This window comes from Chrysochloris asiatica, unplaced genomic scaffold, assembly GCF_000296735.1.
Source record: "Chrysochloris asiatica unplaced genomic scaffold, ChrAsi1.0 scaffold00245, whole genome shotgun sequence".
Taxonomy (NCBI): Eukaryota; Metazoa; Chordata; class Mammalia; order Afrosoricida; family Chrysochloridae; genus Chrysochloris; species Chrysochloris asiatica.
In genome coordinates this window covers 1,346,805-1,360,365 of record NW_006408763.1, presented here as the reverse complement: position 1 = coordinate 1,360,365, position 13,561 = coordinate 1,346,805, and the positions used below count along the sequence as shown (strand labels likewise).

Genomic DNA, 13,561 nt, shown 5'->3' with positions numbered 1-13,561 from the left:
CACACTGCAATGACCAAGACTTTTATTTTTAAATAGTAATTATTTACCTTATACCAGAAATGACGACATTGGCAGTCTTAATTTCCCGATGAGGAATTTCGGGTCAACTGAAAAAATTCGAAGAGGGAGTAACAAGAAATTCAAAATTGCTCTAACACTGTTTAAAAGTTAAGCTACAGTAAAAGTAGACCACATTGCCTGGGAACGAACACACCAATGTGTACTTTAACATTTTTTTTGTCAATCCCTTACTAAAATAAAAGAACAAAAAATTAGTAAACAATTTAATCTAGGGATTCCCTTTTGTACATCGAGCAGTTTTTAATGCGGCTCATTCGAATACTGTAATTTGTTACTTTTCACGATCATTTCCCTAGGCTGCACAGGGACCATGCAAGGAGGGTTTTAAGAAACCTGTTTACCTTTGGATCAAGGGGAGAAAAACAGCCGTTCCACGATCTAGGGCTTTTACCCCAAGTCCATTCTGTTGTCCCCTAGTAGTACTTCCAGATGGCAACAAGCCACTGCTCACGTGACACCCGCCCACTCGCGCGCCGCGGGTTCACTGCACGAAGAATGCTCAAAACGCAGACCTTCGGGGCCTTTTCTGTAGGCCCAGATTCTGAGTGGCGGCGCGTGGGCAGTCAGCGCTGCAGATTGAGAGGGTTATTTTGCGGCAGCCGCCCACCAGCCGGAGCCAGGAGCTCCGTTCACCTGATCCGTCCTCCGTCCCCACCTCCGTGCCCCGCAGATGTCACCCTGGGCTCTAGCGAACGGGGCGACGGTCCCCAGCCGGTCAGAACAATTGAGCGAGGCGCAAAATTCCAACTGGTATCTGGCTGCACCTCTCAGCGTATCTTACCGAAGATGGCGGCGGCGGGGTCCGACGGTCACTTTCCAGGCGCCCTTAACTCGCTCTTGCCGCCGCACCACCTACCTTGTTAGCGACGAGGTCCCGACGCGCTGCGCGAGGGGGCGGGAAGGAGTGACGACTAGCACTTGGAGGCGCCAATGAGCATACAGGAGTTCGCGCCGCGCCCAATCAAGGGACGGGGCGGCGGAGAACTAGGGTAGGTTGTAGGCAGTCTGCGCATGTGGAGAACACGGAGCTTCTGGGACTTTTCTTGCTGCTGCGCCGGGCTTCTTCCAGCGCACTCTGCATCCTGGCACTTGGCACATCCTCGACGCCGCCGTGGAGGAGCTGACCAGCCGTCTTCCCGCTGGTCCGCGGCCAGAGATCAGGAAAGCCTCTTGCAGTGGTCGCGGAGTCACCTCCGTGACTGCTGCCATGACCGACTCTCTCAAAAGGAAACTTTTCCTTCGCAGTGAATGCAGAGAGAGATGAGGGGCGACTGCTGGCCTTAGGACAGTGAGATGAGTTCTGGATCTGCCAGTTAAGATTTTGCTGAAGGTCGCCTGCTCCTTCTAGGGCTCCTTCCTTTTACCCGACGACCAGGTGCCTCCCGCGGGCAGCTTGTGAGAGGAAGGCCTCGCTCGCTGCCGGGGCGCGCGACCACTGAAGGGGAAAGAGCGGGGGTTCTGGGCCGTCGCGGACGACAGCATGTTCCCGCGGAGACCGCTAGCCGCGGTGGCTGCCTGGCTGGCTGGCGCGGCCGCGGCGGGGCGCGCGGGGGTGAGATGCGGGGGCCTGTTGGCGTTGCTGGCCAATCAGTGCAGCTTCGTGACGGGCCTGCGCGTGCGGCGCGCGCAGCAGATCGGGCAGCTCTACGGCCGCCTCTACTCAGAGAGCGCTCGCCGCGTCCTCCTTGGCCGCCTCTGGCGCCGACTGCGCGGCCGCCCTGGCCATGTCTCTACCGTGATGGCGGCGCTGGCCGGGGTTTTCGTGTGGGATGAGGAGAGGATCCAGGAGGAGGAGTTGCAGAGGTGGGTACAGTAGCAGCCTGGTTATTCTTCCATGGGGCGGAGGAGGGGTTGGGAAGCTGGGGTGGGACGTGAGCCCTGGGACTTGTTTACTGATCAGTCTCGAGTCGGTCTCCTGGTGGCTACGTTAGTAAGCAAATCAATCTGTTTTTGTTTTTTTTTTTTAGCAAGCCTGTTCTTTTATTGTCCCTCATGTGTTGCTTTGGTTTGTCGGGTTAAAAATGAAAACTGAAAGTGTACATTAGTGTAGGAGGGAGACTTTGAAGCAGCATTGTAAAAACAAATCGGATCATATAGGCCATTGTTAATGTAAGCCTTAACAAATCCAGAAAGGTGCAAAGGCGAACCATGTTGCCTTGCGCTTTTCCCAGTGGACTAATCCAAATGAGACCCAGGCTTTCTGAGAAATGCCAAGAGAGCTCTCTATTACTTAAGTCCAAATTGAGTCCAAAAAGGACAAACCAACGGCCCAGACATTTTTAATCTTTTTTTTTGGCTACTTTAACTAGAATTAATTTGGCTGTGAAATCAGGCTGATGTCAGAACTTCAGTGTGAAAAGTAATGTGTTCATCTGTGACTGTCAATCAGAATTTTTGAGTTTTCTGGTTAACCTTGCCTCGACTCTCACTTTGCATTGTACGGATTTTCCTAAACTGCTGGTGTGGCGCTGCAGGATTAGTACTGGACTGCTAACTTCAAGGTTGGTAGTTCAAACCCACCAGCCGCACCTTGGAAACCCTGTGAATCGGAACCTACTCGATGGCACTTAACGACAACAAGCTGTGCTTACTCCTCACCCCCGACTCTGCTCCTCAACACTGAAACTTTTGTCAAGACTGCTTTTAGGATCCTGGAACAAATTCCTCTCCCTGATAAGCTCCCACGCACGCCTGTTTAAACATTTCTTCCGTAGACATTTCTTAACATTTCTGGTTAGGTTAAAAGTGGAAATCCTCCAAATAAAGAAATTTACTGTGCGAACTCTCTGGGAGATATAACAAGTAAGTATAAGGCTGTTTGACGAACTGGCACAACTTTTCCTTGCGGGAAGGATGAAAATTTTATAAATACAAAGTAAAGTCATAACCACAAACATGCTTATTCACAAAAAAGCTGAGGTAGCAAAGCATGAAATATCATTTGCTTAGTTTCCATTAGTATTCTTTTGTTACTTAGGCATACAGTCTCAGGTGTGAGGAAATACATTAAAAAATTATAAGAAGAAACCTTTTAAATTATTAATTGACTTTTGAATTTTCAAATATATTCTATTTTTGACACTAACATACCCATGTTCCACAGTGGTTATATTTGAAATGAAAATCCCCAATTTGGATCTGACTGTGGAAGAGCAGATATACCAGGAGTTGTTAAGTGCTATTGAGTCAGTTCCAAGTTTTTTTTTTTAATGTTTTTATTGTGAATTGGGTGAAAGTTAACAGGGCAGGTCATCAGTTTTACATTCAAGAAATTATACACCTGATTTCATTACAACGTTTATAATCCCCTCCATGTACCATCAGTTAACTATTCTCTCTATTCATTTTAGCTCTTTAAAAAAACAAAAACAAAAACCACTCAGGCATATATAATAATGTACACCACCAAAGGGGCACATTCTGCAAGTCTGCTTCCTGGACGCCCGCTCTCAGTTCCTGTCTTCCCATGAATGTAGAGTCCTCAGCTGCTCCCTCTCTCCCTGTGCCCATCTCTGTCTCCATCTCTGGTGTCGCTGCTTCTCTGAGTTGCAAGTTTTTAAGGAGCAGCTAGTGAGTTTGAACCACCGAGTAGGGGTACTGTCTGCAAAAGAGGACAGCTGTTATGTTGGAGTCAGGAGTTGAATACTTTTAAGCCTGAGCTGGTAGATAACCCTCTTTGGCTTAACTTCAAGTGTTTTTGGCATGATAGGTCCTGGAGCCTCTGTTTAGCAGTTCTGCCATTTGCAGGAGCTAGAGGTTGAAAAAAAAAAAAAGCGTGGTAAACATTTGAGTCAGTAGTTGCTCATTGCATATTGTGGGGGAGAGATCAAACCAGTTGATTTCCAAACCAGGTATACATTCTTTCACCCTCTTCCAGCTGTCTCTGAAACCTAAGTGCTGTTGAGAAACTCTTGGTTCCATTCCAATTCCTACATAGGCATTGCTCCAGATTACCAGCGTTGGAATTTCAGAAGCTTTAATGAAGGACAGCCAAAACACTTTTAAAGTGCCTTTGACTATCCTTTGGATTGTCCTGTTATAGGCCCTCATTTAATACTTGTCCAATTCATGTTTGAATTGTTTTTCTTATGTTTAAAATTTTATTATGTTTCCCATCTTGTGTTGCCCCTGTCATGTGTTCAGTCATATCGTTCTGTTCACCTGCATCTTGATTGTACATTTGTTCCTTAGGTCTTTGCTTTGAGAGCTTGTCATGTTTATATTTTATTGAATAAAATATTCTGGGTACAGGTTAACTTTCCTTGCTTTGTGTTTAGGTGTTCTGCTTGATTTAAAATAAGCCCTGCTGATGTGGCCATAGAGGTTGTTAAGCACATGACATTGTAGATGTTTCTTTTGCTCTTGTTAGTTGATTATGGGTAGCTTCCAGAATGGAGCCCAGTTGAATGTTTTCCAGCAAATGTTTATCTTTCATTGTTAATGTTTGAAAAGCACAATTGTCACATGGTCCCCAAATCACAGCCTTTGACTGTTCTGTGCTGTTTCTGTACCAGCTTGTCCTGGTACAAATGAATTGCCACCTTCGTTAAACTCTGATGGGATGTGCTTTTCAATGTGTACTTTAAACTGGTATGTTATTCTCCTATAATACTTGGGTTTCTATTCAGAATGAAAAAGAAGCTTGCTTGTTCATCTGTTGTGCTTCAGAGCATCTTACTAAATAGGATCTCATTAATCTATCAATAGCAAAGACATTTGAGAAAGGAAGCAACTTGTATAAAGTGATTTTGACTCACTGCTGGACCCAGGGGTAGAAATCAGGTCTTTTGATGCTTGCAGCATTTAGTAACTTCGTGTCTCATACTTCTGACGTTAATGTCAGGAGGGACCAGTCACAGGAGAAGGATATCATGTTTGATAAAGTGGAAGGTCAGAGAAAAAGAGGAAGACTCCCCAACAAGATGGATTGGCCAAGTGGCAGCATCCATGGACTCAAGCGTGGCAACAGTAATGAGGTTGGCCCAGGGTCGGGCAGTGTTTCGTTCTGCTGTGCATAAGGTCGTTATGGGTCGGTACTGACTCGATGGCACCTAGCAGCAACAACCCAGTAGGCTCCAGTGAAACAAGCAAACAAAATAACTTCTGGTCACTGTTTCTGGTGCAAGCTGGTATTCTGTGAGCCCAGGGCAAATGTTATGAGAAACTACAGTAGCAAATGTTTTATTACCTTGGAAAATTAAAAATTTTAAATTGCAGCATTAAAAAGAGGAAGGAAGTTGAGTAATAGGGAGGACTAGGGGAAATGTTCCATAACACCCCTCCCTTCTCCCCTTTTTAAAGTTACAGCTCATTGCTCAAGAAATTTTAAGTAAATAAGTGACAGTAAAGTTTGATAAAGAAAATTGCCTGTTATTCCCATTTTTGTCTTCTAGGACATTCAAAATAACTTTAACCTTTCAGTATGTTATTAGCTAGATAAATGATCGACATAAAGGTTTTTTTGGCCTGAAGGAATTACTTTTTTTTTCCTTTGTCATTTTAGAATATTTTACTGATGCACCTTTCTTAGTTTATCAGGACTACATAAAAACAGACTTGAACATTTTGAGACTGCCTTCATTCTGAGTCCTAATATGGTGCTATAGTATGTAAGCATTGGACTGCTAGCCGCAAGGTCAGCAATTCAAACCCACCTTGGAAACCGTTCCTTGGAAATCCTACACAGGGTTGCTATAAATTGGAACTGATTCGACAGCATTTAACAACAACAACAGTTATCTCAGAATTGTAGTGAACTCTATGATGTCTTTTATTTCCAGTATTCTCTCTACGGGTCAGAACCAACTCCACTGCACATAATCACAACTCCACTGCCATATCAAAAGTACATGAAAGTGCCTAACTTTGACTTTAATTTGGAATTTGAGGAAGGGATTATGTGAAATGAGACAGATGTCTTGTTGATGTTTCTGATTGCATGATGGCTTCATTTGCATCATTTTGGCATTTTATATCTAGTACTTAAAGAGCTCTGGCAGCATAGTGGTTATGAGTCAGGCTGCTGCTAACTTCAAGTTCAGCAGTTCGAAACTCCTAGCTGTTCCGTGGGAGAAAGATGAGACTTTTTGCTCCTGTAGAGATTTACAGCCTCGGAAACCCTGTGCAGGGTCGCCATGAGTCAGAACCGACTCCACAGCACATAGCCACTACCATATCAAGTACTTGATTGAGGGCAGGGCCACTAGGTGAGCCAAACGTGGTTATTAATTATGTTTTCATGGTTGCAGGTCTTGTTTCCATGGCTGTCAGTCCAGCGTTTATCAAATATTGAAATGATTTTTGTTTTAGGCATAGGAAAGTACTGACTTTCTTTTTTGATGTGCTCACTAATTGGTTCTGTTTCTGTTTTGGGAATAATCTCTTTTGTCCTTTCCTCTCCTTATTACTAGTTTTAAGTCTCTTAGATACTAAGGTTTAGACATCCTATCTGTTCAAACAACAGTTGGCACAAAAGGATTCCAAGATCTAAATGGCTAGAGAAATTGATTTCTTTTCTCAGTGGATGTGATGAGAGTGACTTTATGCTGTGTGTTAGTTATGTCTGTCATGTTAACATTTAGAAGTTGAAAAAACAATCAGAAATTGTTAGGTGCATAATGGCTGTATTGGTAGCAGACATTTGTACAATGCATTCTTGCTCTAGTGTGCTTTTCTTTTGTGTATGTGTAGGTGTAAGTGATTCCTTTTGTTTGTTTCAGTGGTGAAAACAGGATGAGAAATATTTTAAAGCTGGGTCCAATGTTCAGAGATTTGAGTGTGATGCACCCAACCACCTGTCCATTCTGCCAGCAGATTAAGAGAGCAAGTAGGGCAAGTGTACATCTTTTTTAATTCCCAAGGAAATATATGTTCTATGAGCCAGTTATTTCAAGAAAAGTCTACATGTGACTACTTTTTAATTACTGTTGTGCTTTTGAAGGAAGACTTTTGCAAGACAATTCCACCTCTCATCAATGACTTAGTCTCTAAATTTTATTCATGGCTACCTACCCCATTACCATCAAGTTGATTCTGACACATAATGAATCAGTAAGGACAGAGTAGAATTAGAATTGCCCCATAGGGTTTCCAAGGCTGTAAATCCTTATGGAAGCAGACTGCCACAACTTTCTCCCTTGGCGGCATTGATGGCTTCGAACTGCCAACCACCATGCTACCCAGGGTCCTTCAAGTTTAACTAGTGACCTTTAGTACTATGTAGAAAAAACTGATTGAGCAGTGGGTCAGAAGTTCTGTATCTTGTTGAGTCTTACAAGGCTATTAAAAAATATTGCCTATAGTTATTCATCTTAAAACTTTATTTGTATATAATTTTTTTGTGAGCCCCTGCTATTTTAATAAGACGTTCTGTTGGTGGATACATTCCTGCCCCTTTTAATTATGTGTTAAAAATGACATTCAGAAGTGTTGTTTAAATATTACTGATCTTGTTGGCCTGTTTTAAGACTCCTTCACTATTTCTAAGTAAATTTGCATTCATTCCTGTTTTAAAACTTTAAATTTAAATGACATACTTTTAAAAATGGTTAACCCCTCCCCCCCCCCTTTTTTTTTGTATGAACTTGAATGTAAATTGTACTGTTAAGGGTTCTTGGTTGCAAACAAACTGAGATTGATAACTTAAACCAAAAATGAGCAAGCTACTAATTGGAAGGGTATTAGGTCATTGAGAATTGACAGGCCAGCGTACAGTTGGCTGAAAGCCACCAGGACCATGCTAGCAGCATTACCAGACCAGTTGCACTGTTGAGACTCTCAGCTTTCCAAAATGACTGAGAATAATTTCCAAAAGCTACTGTGCCTTTGTATTATTTAGGACTTTTAATCAGTTCATTCTGGGACAGTCTTGGCCAAAGAAGCAACCCGAATTTTGAAAATGTGGGTGAATCAGAATGCTAACTAGAATAGGAAAAAAATCATAGGTTGAAGCCTTGCTAGAAACCAGCAGTATGCTCATTGCATAGCAACCAAATCTCTGGACCAACTGCGTCCAAAACTGCGGTGCCCAGCTGGCTGTGCCACTGTCAATGGGTGTTGCTCTCACAGTCCAGGCGGTAACCCAGGATCACGCATTAAGGCTCTTGAGAGAGCTCCTTCTCTTCTTCTGAGTCTCCCATTCCAGGGCTCTTCTGTTCTAGTTAGCATTCCAGATCACCCACATTTAAACCTTTGTGTGTTTGCTGGTTTTGCTTTGTAGTCATGACTGTTAGAAGTCTTAGTGTTATTCCCTTTAAGATTTAAAGCTGCTTCCAGGAACTGTAGGATAGGCACTGGACCATAAGGTCGTTCGAACAGCAAGTTTGGCAGTTCAAACTAACCAGCCTCTCCTCAGAAATCCTATATAGGGCTACTGAGTTGGACTGGACTCAACAACATTCAACAACAGCAACAACCAGGATTTCTAATTAACCTCATTTAAATTAGGAGCAGTACTCTTAACTACTTGCTCTAATTATTAAGGTGTTGAGTTGTAGCAAAAGGTGGGGGTCGGGTTGCTATTTTGATATTCTCCTCAAATAGAAAGAGTTTCATAGGTGGTCAGAACAACAAATGTCCTCTACATAAATATGTTAATCTAAGTTTCAAAATTTAAAATTCAGTGAAATATGTGAACCTTAACCTCTATAACCCTGAGACCAGAAGAACTAGATGATGCCTGGCTACCACTAGATATTGCTTTGAAAGGGAGGGGTCACGTTGTAAGTCTTGGATAGAGTGGGACAAAACAAACACGCAGAAAACCAGAACTGAAAGTCATGGGAAAGAAGAGGTTTATCTGTCAACCAGGCCTGAAGGCTGACTAAGGGCCATAGTATGTGGGGTTCCACCAGTCTCTGTCTTTGCCCTTTCAACGTATTATCTATTTATGAAGTCTTAGTGTTAATATTCTGATTTTCTATTTGCTGTTTTTGTATGGTTTTCAATGATTTTGTCAATTTGTTCTTGTAACTAATGCTTTCCTGAGTTCTTCTAAAGTTTTTCCTGATCATTCCCTCAATCCATTGTAAGTACTTAAGTATCATTCTTTTAAATTCTTTGTGAGGTAGTTCTGATACCCTTTCTGGTATTATATTTTCTGGCTCTGTATTTTAAGGCTCTCTGTCTTGTTTCTTTGTGTAGGCTGAAATTGTTGTCTCTGAGACATTGTGGTCACTGTATTTCCATTGAGGATTGTCTGTTGTTGTGATCTCAGGCTCCCACCACCTGCCTCCTGGTGGATGTGCTAGAGACTGGAAATGTATATGCTGTTCTCTGTTCCTGTAGGCGAGTTTGTCTGATGTTGGCTGCTGGTTATCATTGATCAGGTGGTACCACTTGCCCAGTGGGTAGAGCTGCTGAAAGTACAGATGTGACTGGACATATGGACATATAATTACTGTTGTCTCCCCAAAACAAAAAACAGCAATAAAAGATTTAATGAGGTGAAATTCACACCCCTCCAGAGGCTTTGCAGGAGGGGGTGCCATTGGCCACTGGGTGGGAAAGGGTAGAACTGGCCATGCCCCTGGCTACTAGGAGGCCACAGGGAATAAGGGAGAACCTCACTCCCCTCGCTGGCAACCTCCAATGTGTGTCCTATGCCTTCAAGTCAGTCAACTCTATCCTCTTTCGTCTCTTTCCTTTTTCATTGTTTCTTCTCAGCTTCGTCTTCCAGTCCTCAGTCAGTCCACCTCACTAGCCTGTCCTCATAGTCCTGGTGTGGCGCTGAAGGGTAAGCAGTACACCGAAAGGTCGGTTTGAACCGCAAGGTTGGCGGTTCAGACTCAGCAGCTGCTGCTCCTCAGAAACCCTATACAGGGTTGATATGATTCGGAATCTACTTGATGGCACTTAACACAAGCCTATCCTTAGAAGCTCAGGGTTCCAGAATAGTCATCCTTATGTGTTTCAAGTTGTTCTCTCGGGTCCCTGTTTCAGAGTGTCTGCCTGCTCCACCATCTTGTCCCAGAAGTGTACATACATATTTTAAATTAGATGTGGAAACGATGAACTCAGATTTTTCTCTCATTAGTCACCATCCTGATAGTTAACATTTGAGCACTTATTACCTGCCAGGTACTAAGTACTATCCACTTAACTTTACTTAATTTTACTTAATTTACTAGCCTCTGAGGGGATGCTATTATTATCAATGTTATTTTGCAGATTTAGAAATCAACAGAACTGGTTAAGTAATTAAAAGTCTAGTTAGTTAGTGTAGGGGTAGGTTTCTAAAGAAGAAACCCACATTTTGGTTAGTACAGTGTATTTTGTTGTTGTTAAGTGCCATCAAGTCTGTTTTCAACTCTTAGGGACATTGTATAGGTTTTCTGAGGCTTTAAATCTTTGAGGGAGCAGAAAGTCTCATCTTTTTCCTGCCGAGTGGCTGATGGGCTCTAGTGGTGGACCAGTGATTCACAGTCGGTACTTATTGTATGGAGCCACTACTCTCCCACATTATATTTGTTGTTGTTAAGTGCCGTTGAGTCAGTTCCAACCCATAGAGACCTTGTATAGGGTTTCCTAGGAGTGGCTGGTGAACTTGAACCACCAACCTTGCAGTTCAAATGGCTTTGCAGTCTGGCGCATGAACGCACAGCACCACACCAGGACTCCATACATTATATTTAGTACACTGTAAACTATGGGAGTGCAGCCACTTTTTTACCTTGTAGAAGTTTCCCAGAGTAAGAGACTTCATGGAAGTATTTTCACTGTATTACTTAAAAAGACATTTAAATAATTTTTGGAAAGTCTTAATTGAGACCGAAACGTCAGAAACATTTTGCTTTCTTAACTGAGTAGCTGATCTCATTTGTGTAAATGATTCACATAATTCTAGTGCCCAGAATCTGAGAGCCCTCAAAGGCCTCTCTGCCTGAAGCCTTTGTTCTGACTGATTGCTGCAGTTTACCACTTGCATTTGTTTTGTTGAATTTGTTTTGGATTAGGCCAAGGGAGACATTGAATTATAAACATGTTCTCTTTTATCTCCATGCACTGAAATATTCCCTTATAGTCCTTAGGATCAAGAACCTGACCTGGTATTATTAGACCAGAATGTTGGGACTTAATTTTGTTGTAATGTTGGACTTTTTAACAGTGGGACTCAGCTTTGAGTGTCTAAATATATCACTTTTGTAAAATGATCACATGGGGGAGTGACAAAGGGAGCATTTCACATACCATACTGGGAAATTTTAAAGAAGAAAATACTGCTATTCCCACTCCGTCTTGAATACTGGTTGCCATTGTTTCAATTCTGACTCATGGTGACTCTTTAGGATAGAGTTGTTGTAGAATAGAGTTTCCAAGGCTTCTGCAATCTTTTTCTCTTTTTTCTTTAACTTTTTATTGTGAATTGAGTGAAAGTTTACAGGGCAGATTCAACAAATCATATACTTGCTTCATTGCAATGATTTGCAGTCCCCTCTATGTACCATCAGTTAACAGTTTTTCACCTCTATTCAAGTTAACTCTTGCATTCTTTCCTGTCTCCTGCTTCCTTCATCTTTCCTCTGCCAATCTCCCTCTTATTGTATATAATTAACATGATAACCCATGTTAGCATGTGAATATAGTCTAGCCCATGAATAATCTTCCCTCCCCAACTCGCTAGTAACCATCATAGAATGTTGCTTTTATAACGAAAAACCTTTTCTTAACTATTTACAACAGGATCTCATACAATATTTCTCCTTTTTAATGTCCTCCCAGTTTATCCATGTTGTGAGGTGTTTTGCAGATTCAGCTTGGTTTTATTCTTCAGTGTTGTGTAGTATTCCATTGTGTGTATGTACCAAAGTTTTGTTTAACCTTTCTTCTGTTGATGGGCTATCTCCAACTTTTCACTGTTGTGAGTAAAACTGTAGTGAATATGGCTGTGCATGTTTTTATTCAGGACTCCTGATGAGGTGCTGTAGGATAAACACTGGACTGCAAATTAAAAGGTTGGCAGTTCAAATCCACCAGTTGCTCCTCAGAAACCGTGTACAGGGTTGCTATGAGTTGGAATCTTAACAACAGCAACAACATGTCCGTACATGTTATGATTCTTATTTCTTGAGGATATATAAGGAGCTCTGGTAGTGTAGTGGTTACGAATCGTGCTATGAACTGCAAAGTCAGCAGTTTGAAACTACCAGCTCTTCCGCGGGAGAAAGAGGAGGCTTTCTGCTCCTGTAAAGATTTACAGCCTTGGAAACCCTGTACAGGGTCGCTATGAGTCAGAACCGACTCCACGGCACATAACAACAACATATACCAAGTATAGAGGGATTGCTGCTTCATAATGGTATTTCTGTTTCCAGCTTTTGTTGTTGTACTTTAATTAGCTTATTTTTCAGGTTAGAATTATTTCTTTTGGTTAACAACATTTACTGCCAGTATATGAATGTTTTATTTTTTAACACAGGGAAGCTTGGTGTGGTAGGTTTGTGGTCATTTGATGTTTTTACAACTGAGTTAGAGTTTAGGTTCTCTCTCTTGTTCTTGTTATGTGCCGTGGAGTCAGTTCCGACGCATAGCGACGCTGTACAGGGTTTCCGAGGCTGTAAATCTTTACGGGAGCAGAAAGCCTCATCTTTCTCCCGCAGAGCAGCTGGTAATTTTGACTGCTGACCTTGAGGTTCACAGCCTGATTCGTAACCACTACGCTACCAGAGCTCCTTCTATATATGCTTAGACGTGAATATGACATTCTTATGAAAATTAATCTTAGTCACTAAAAGAAGATTTACTATCTGAACCTCTGCATTTTTTTAACCTTTACCATCAGGCACTAGAGCATCTGGTCGCTAAAGAAGGTATGACTCTAGTCCTTCAGATAACATTTTTTCTTATTGCCAGCACTGGAACACCTACTAGAATAGTTTTGAGTTATCTGGCATATCTTGAATCCTTGGCAACAGTTAAGATATTTTCTGCTGCTCCTTCATATTCCTGTGTTCCAGAGTCTTGTATACTGTTCTGCTGCAGTTGCTCTGTAGTGGCTTCAGATTGTGGCCCATTTGTGACACTTTTGACACTTCTCAGTGATATTTCAAATGTGGCATCATCTAGTCCTGGATGACTGCTTTGCATGTAAAATATTGAGAGTTGTTTCAGTTTGTTGGCTACAAAGAGTGGTCTGATAGCTTCTCCTTAACAAACTGTAGGAAAGTGGTTGAGGAACTGTACTGTGTGCTTTTCTGCTGAATTGCTGGCACCTTAGTCAGGTCTGTGCCCGACCCATCCATTTCCTCTATCACAGACTTCTAGACTGTATTTCCAACTTTTTGAGGAAATGCCATACTGTTTCCCACAGTGGTTGCACCATTTTACAGTCCCACCAGCAGTGTAGGAGGGTCCCAGTCTCTCCACATCCTTGCCAGCATTCATTGTTTTCTGCTTTTTGGAACTTTGCTGTTAAAGCTGGAGTAAGATATATCATTGTTTTGATTCACATTTGTCTGAAGGCTAAAGTTTGTGAGCATTTCTT

The 13,561-nt window shown here is 42.3% G+C and overlaps 1 protein-coding gene and 1 pseudogene across 1 annotated transcript in view; one reads left to right on the top strand and one right to left on the bottom strand.

The window, feature by feature from the left end:
* The first annotated feature begins 1,561 nt into the window (after positions 1 to 1,561).
* Positions 1,562 to 13,561, top strand: part of STARD7 (StAR-related lipid transfer (START) domain containing 7) — a 41,107-nt gene continuing 29,107 nt past the window's right edge. The window contains exon 1 of the mRNA XM_006873523.1: positions 1,562 to 1,884. Coding sequence (XP_006873585.1) covers positions 1,562 to 1,884 — 323 coding nt within the window. The remainder of the gene's footprint in view (positions 1,885 to 13,561) is intronic.
* Positions 12,799 to 13,561, bottom strand: part of LOC102823793 — a 10,682-nt pseudogene continuing 9,919 nt past the window's right edge.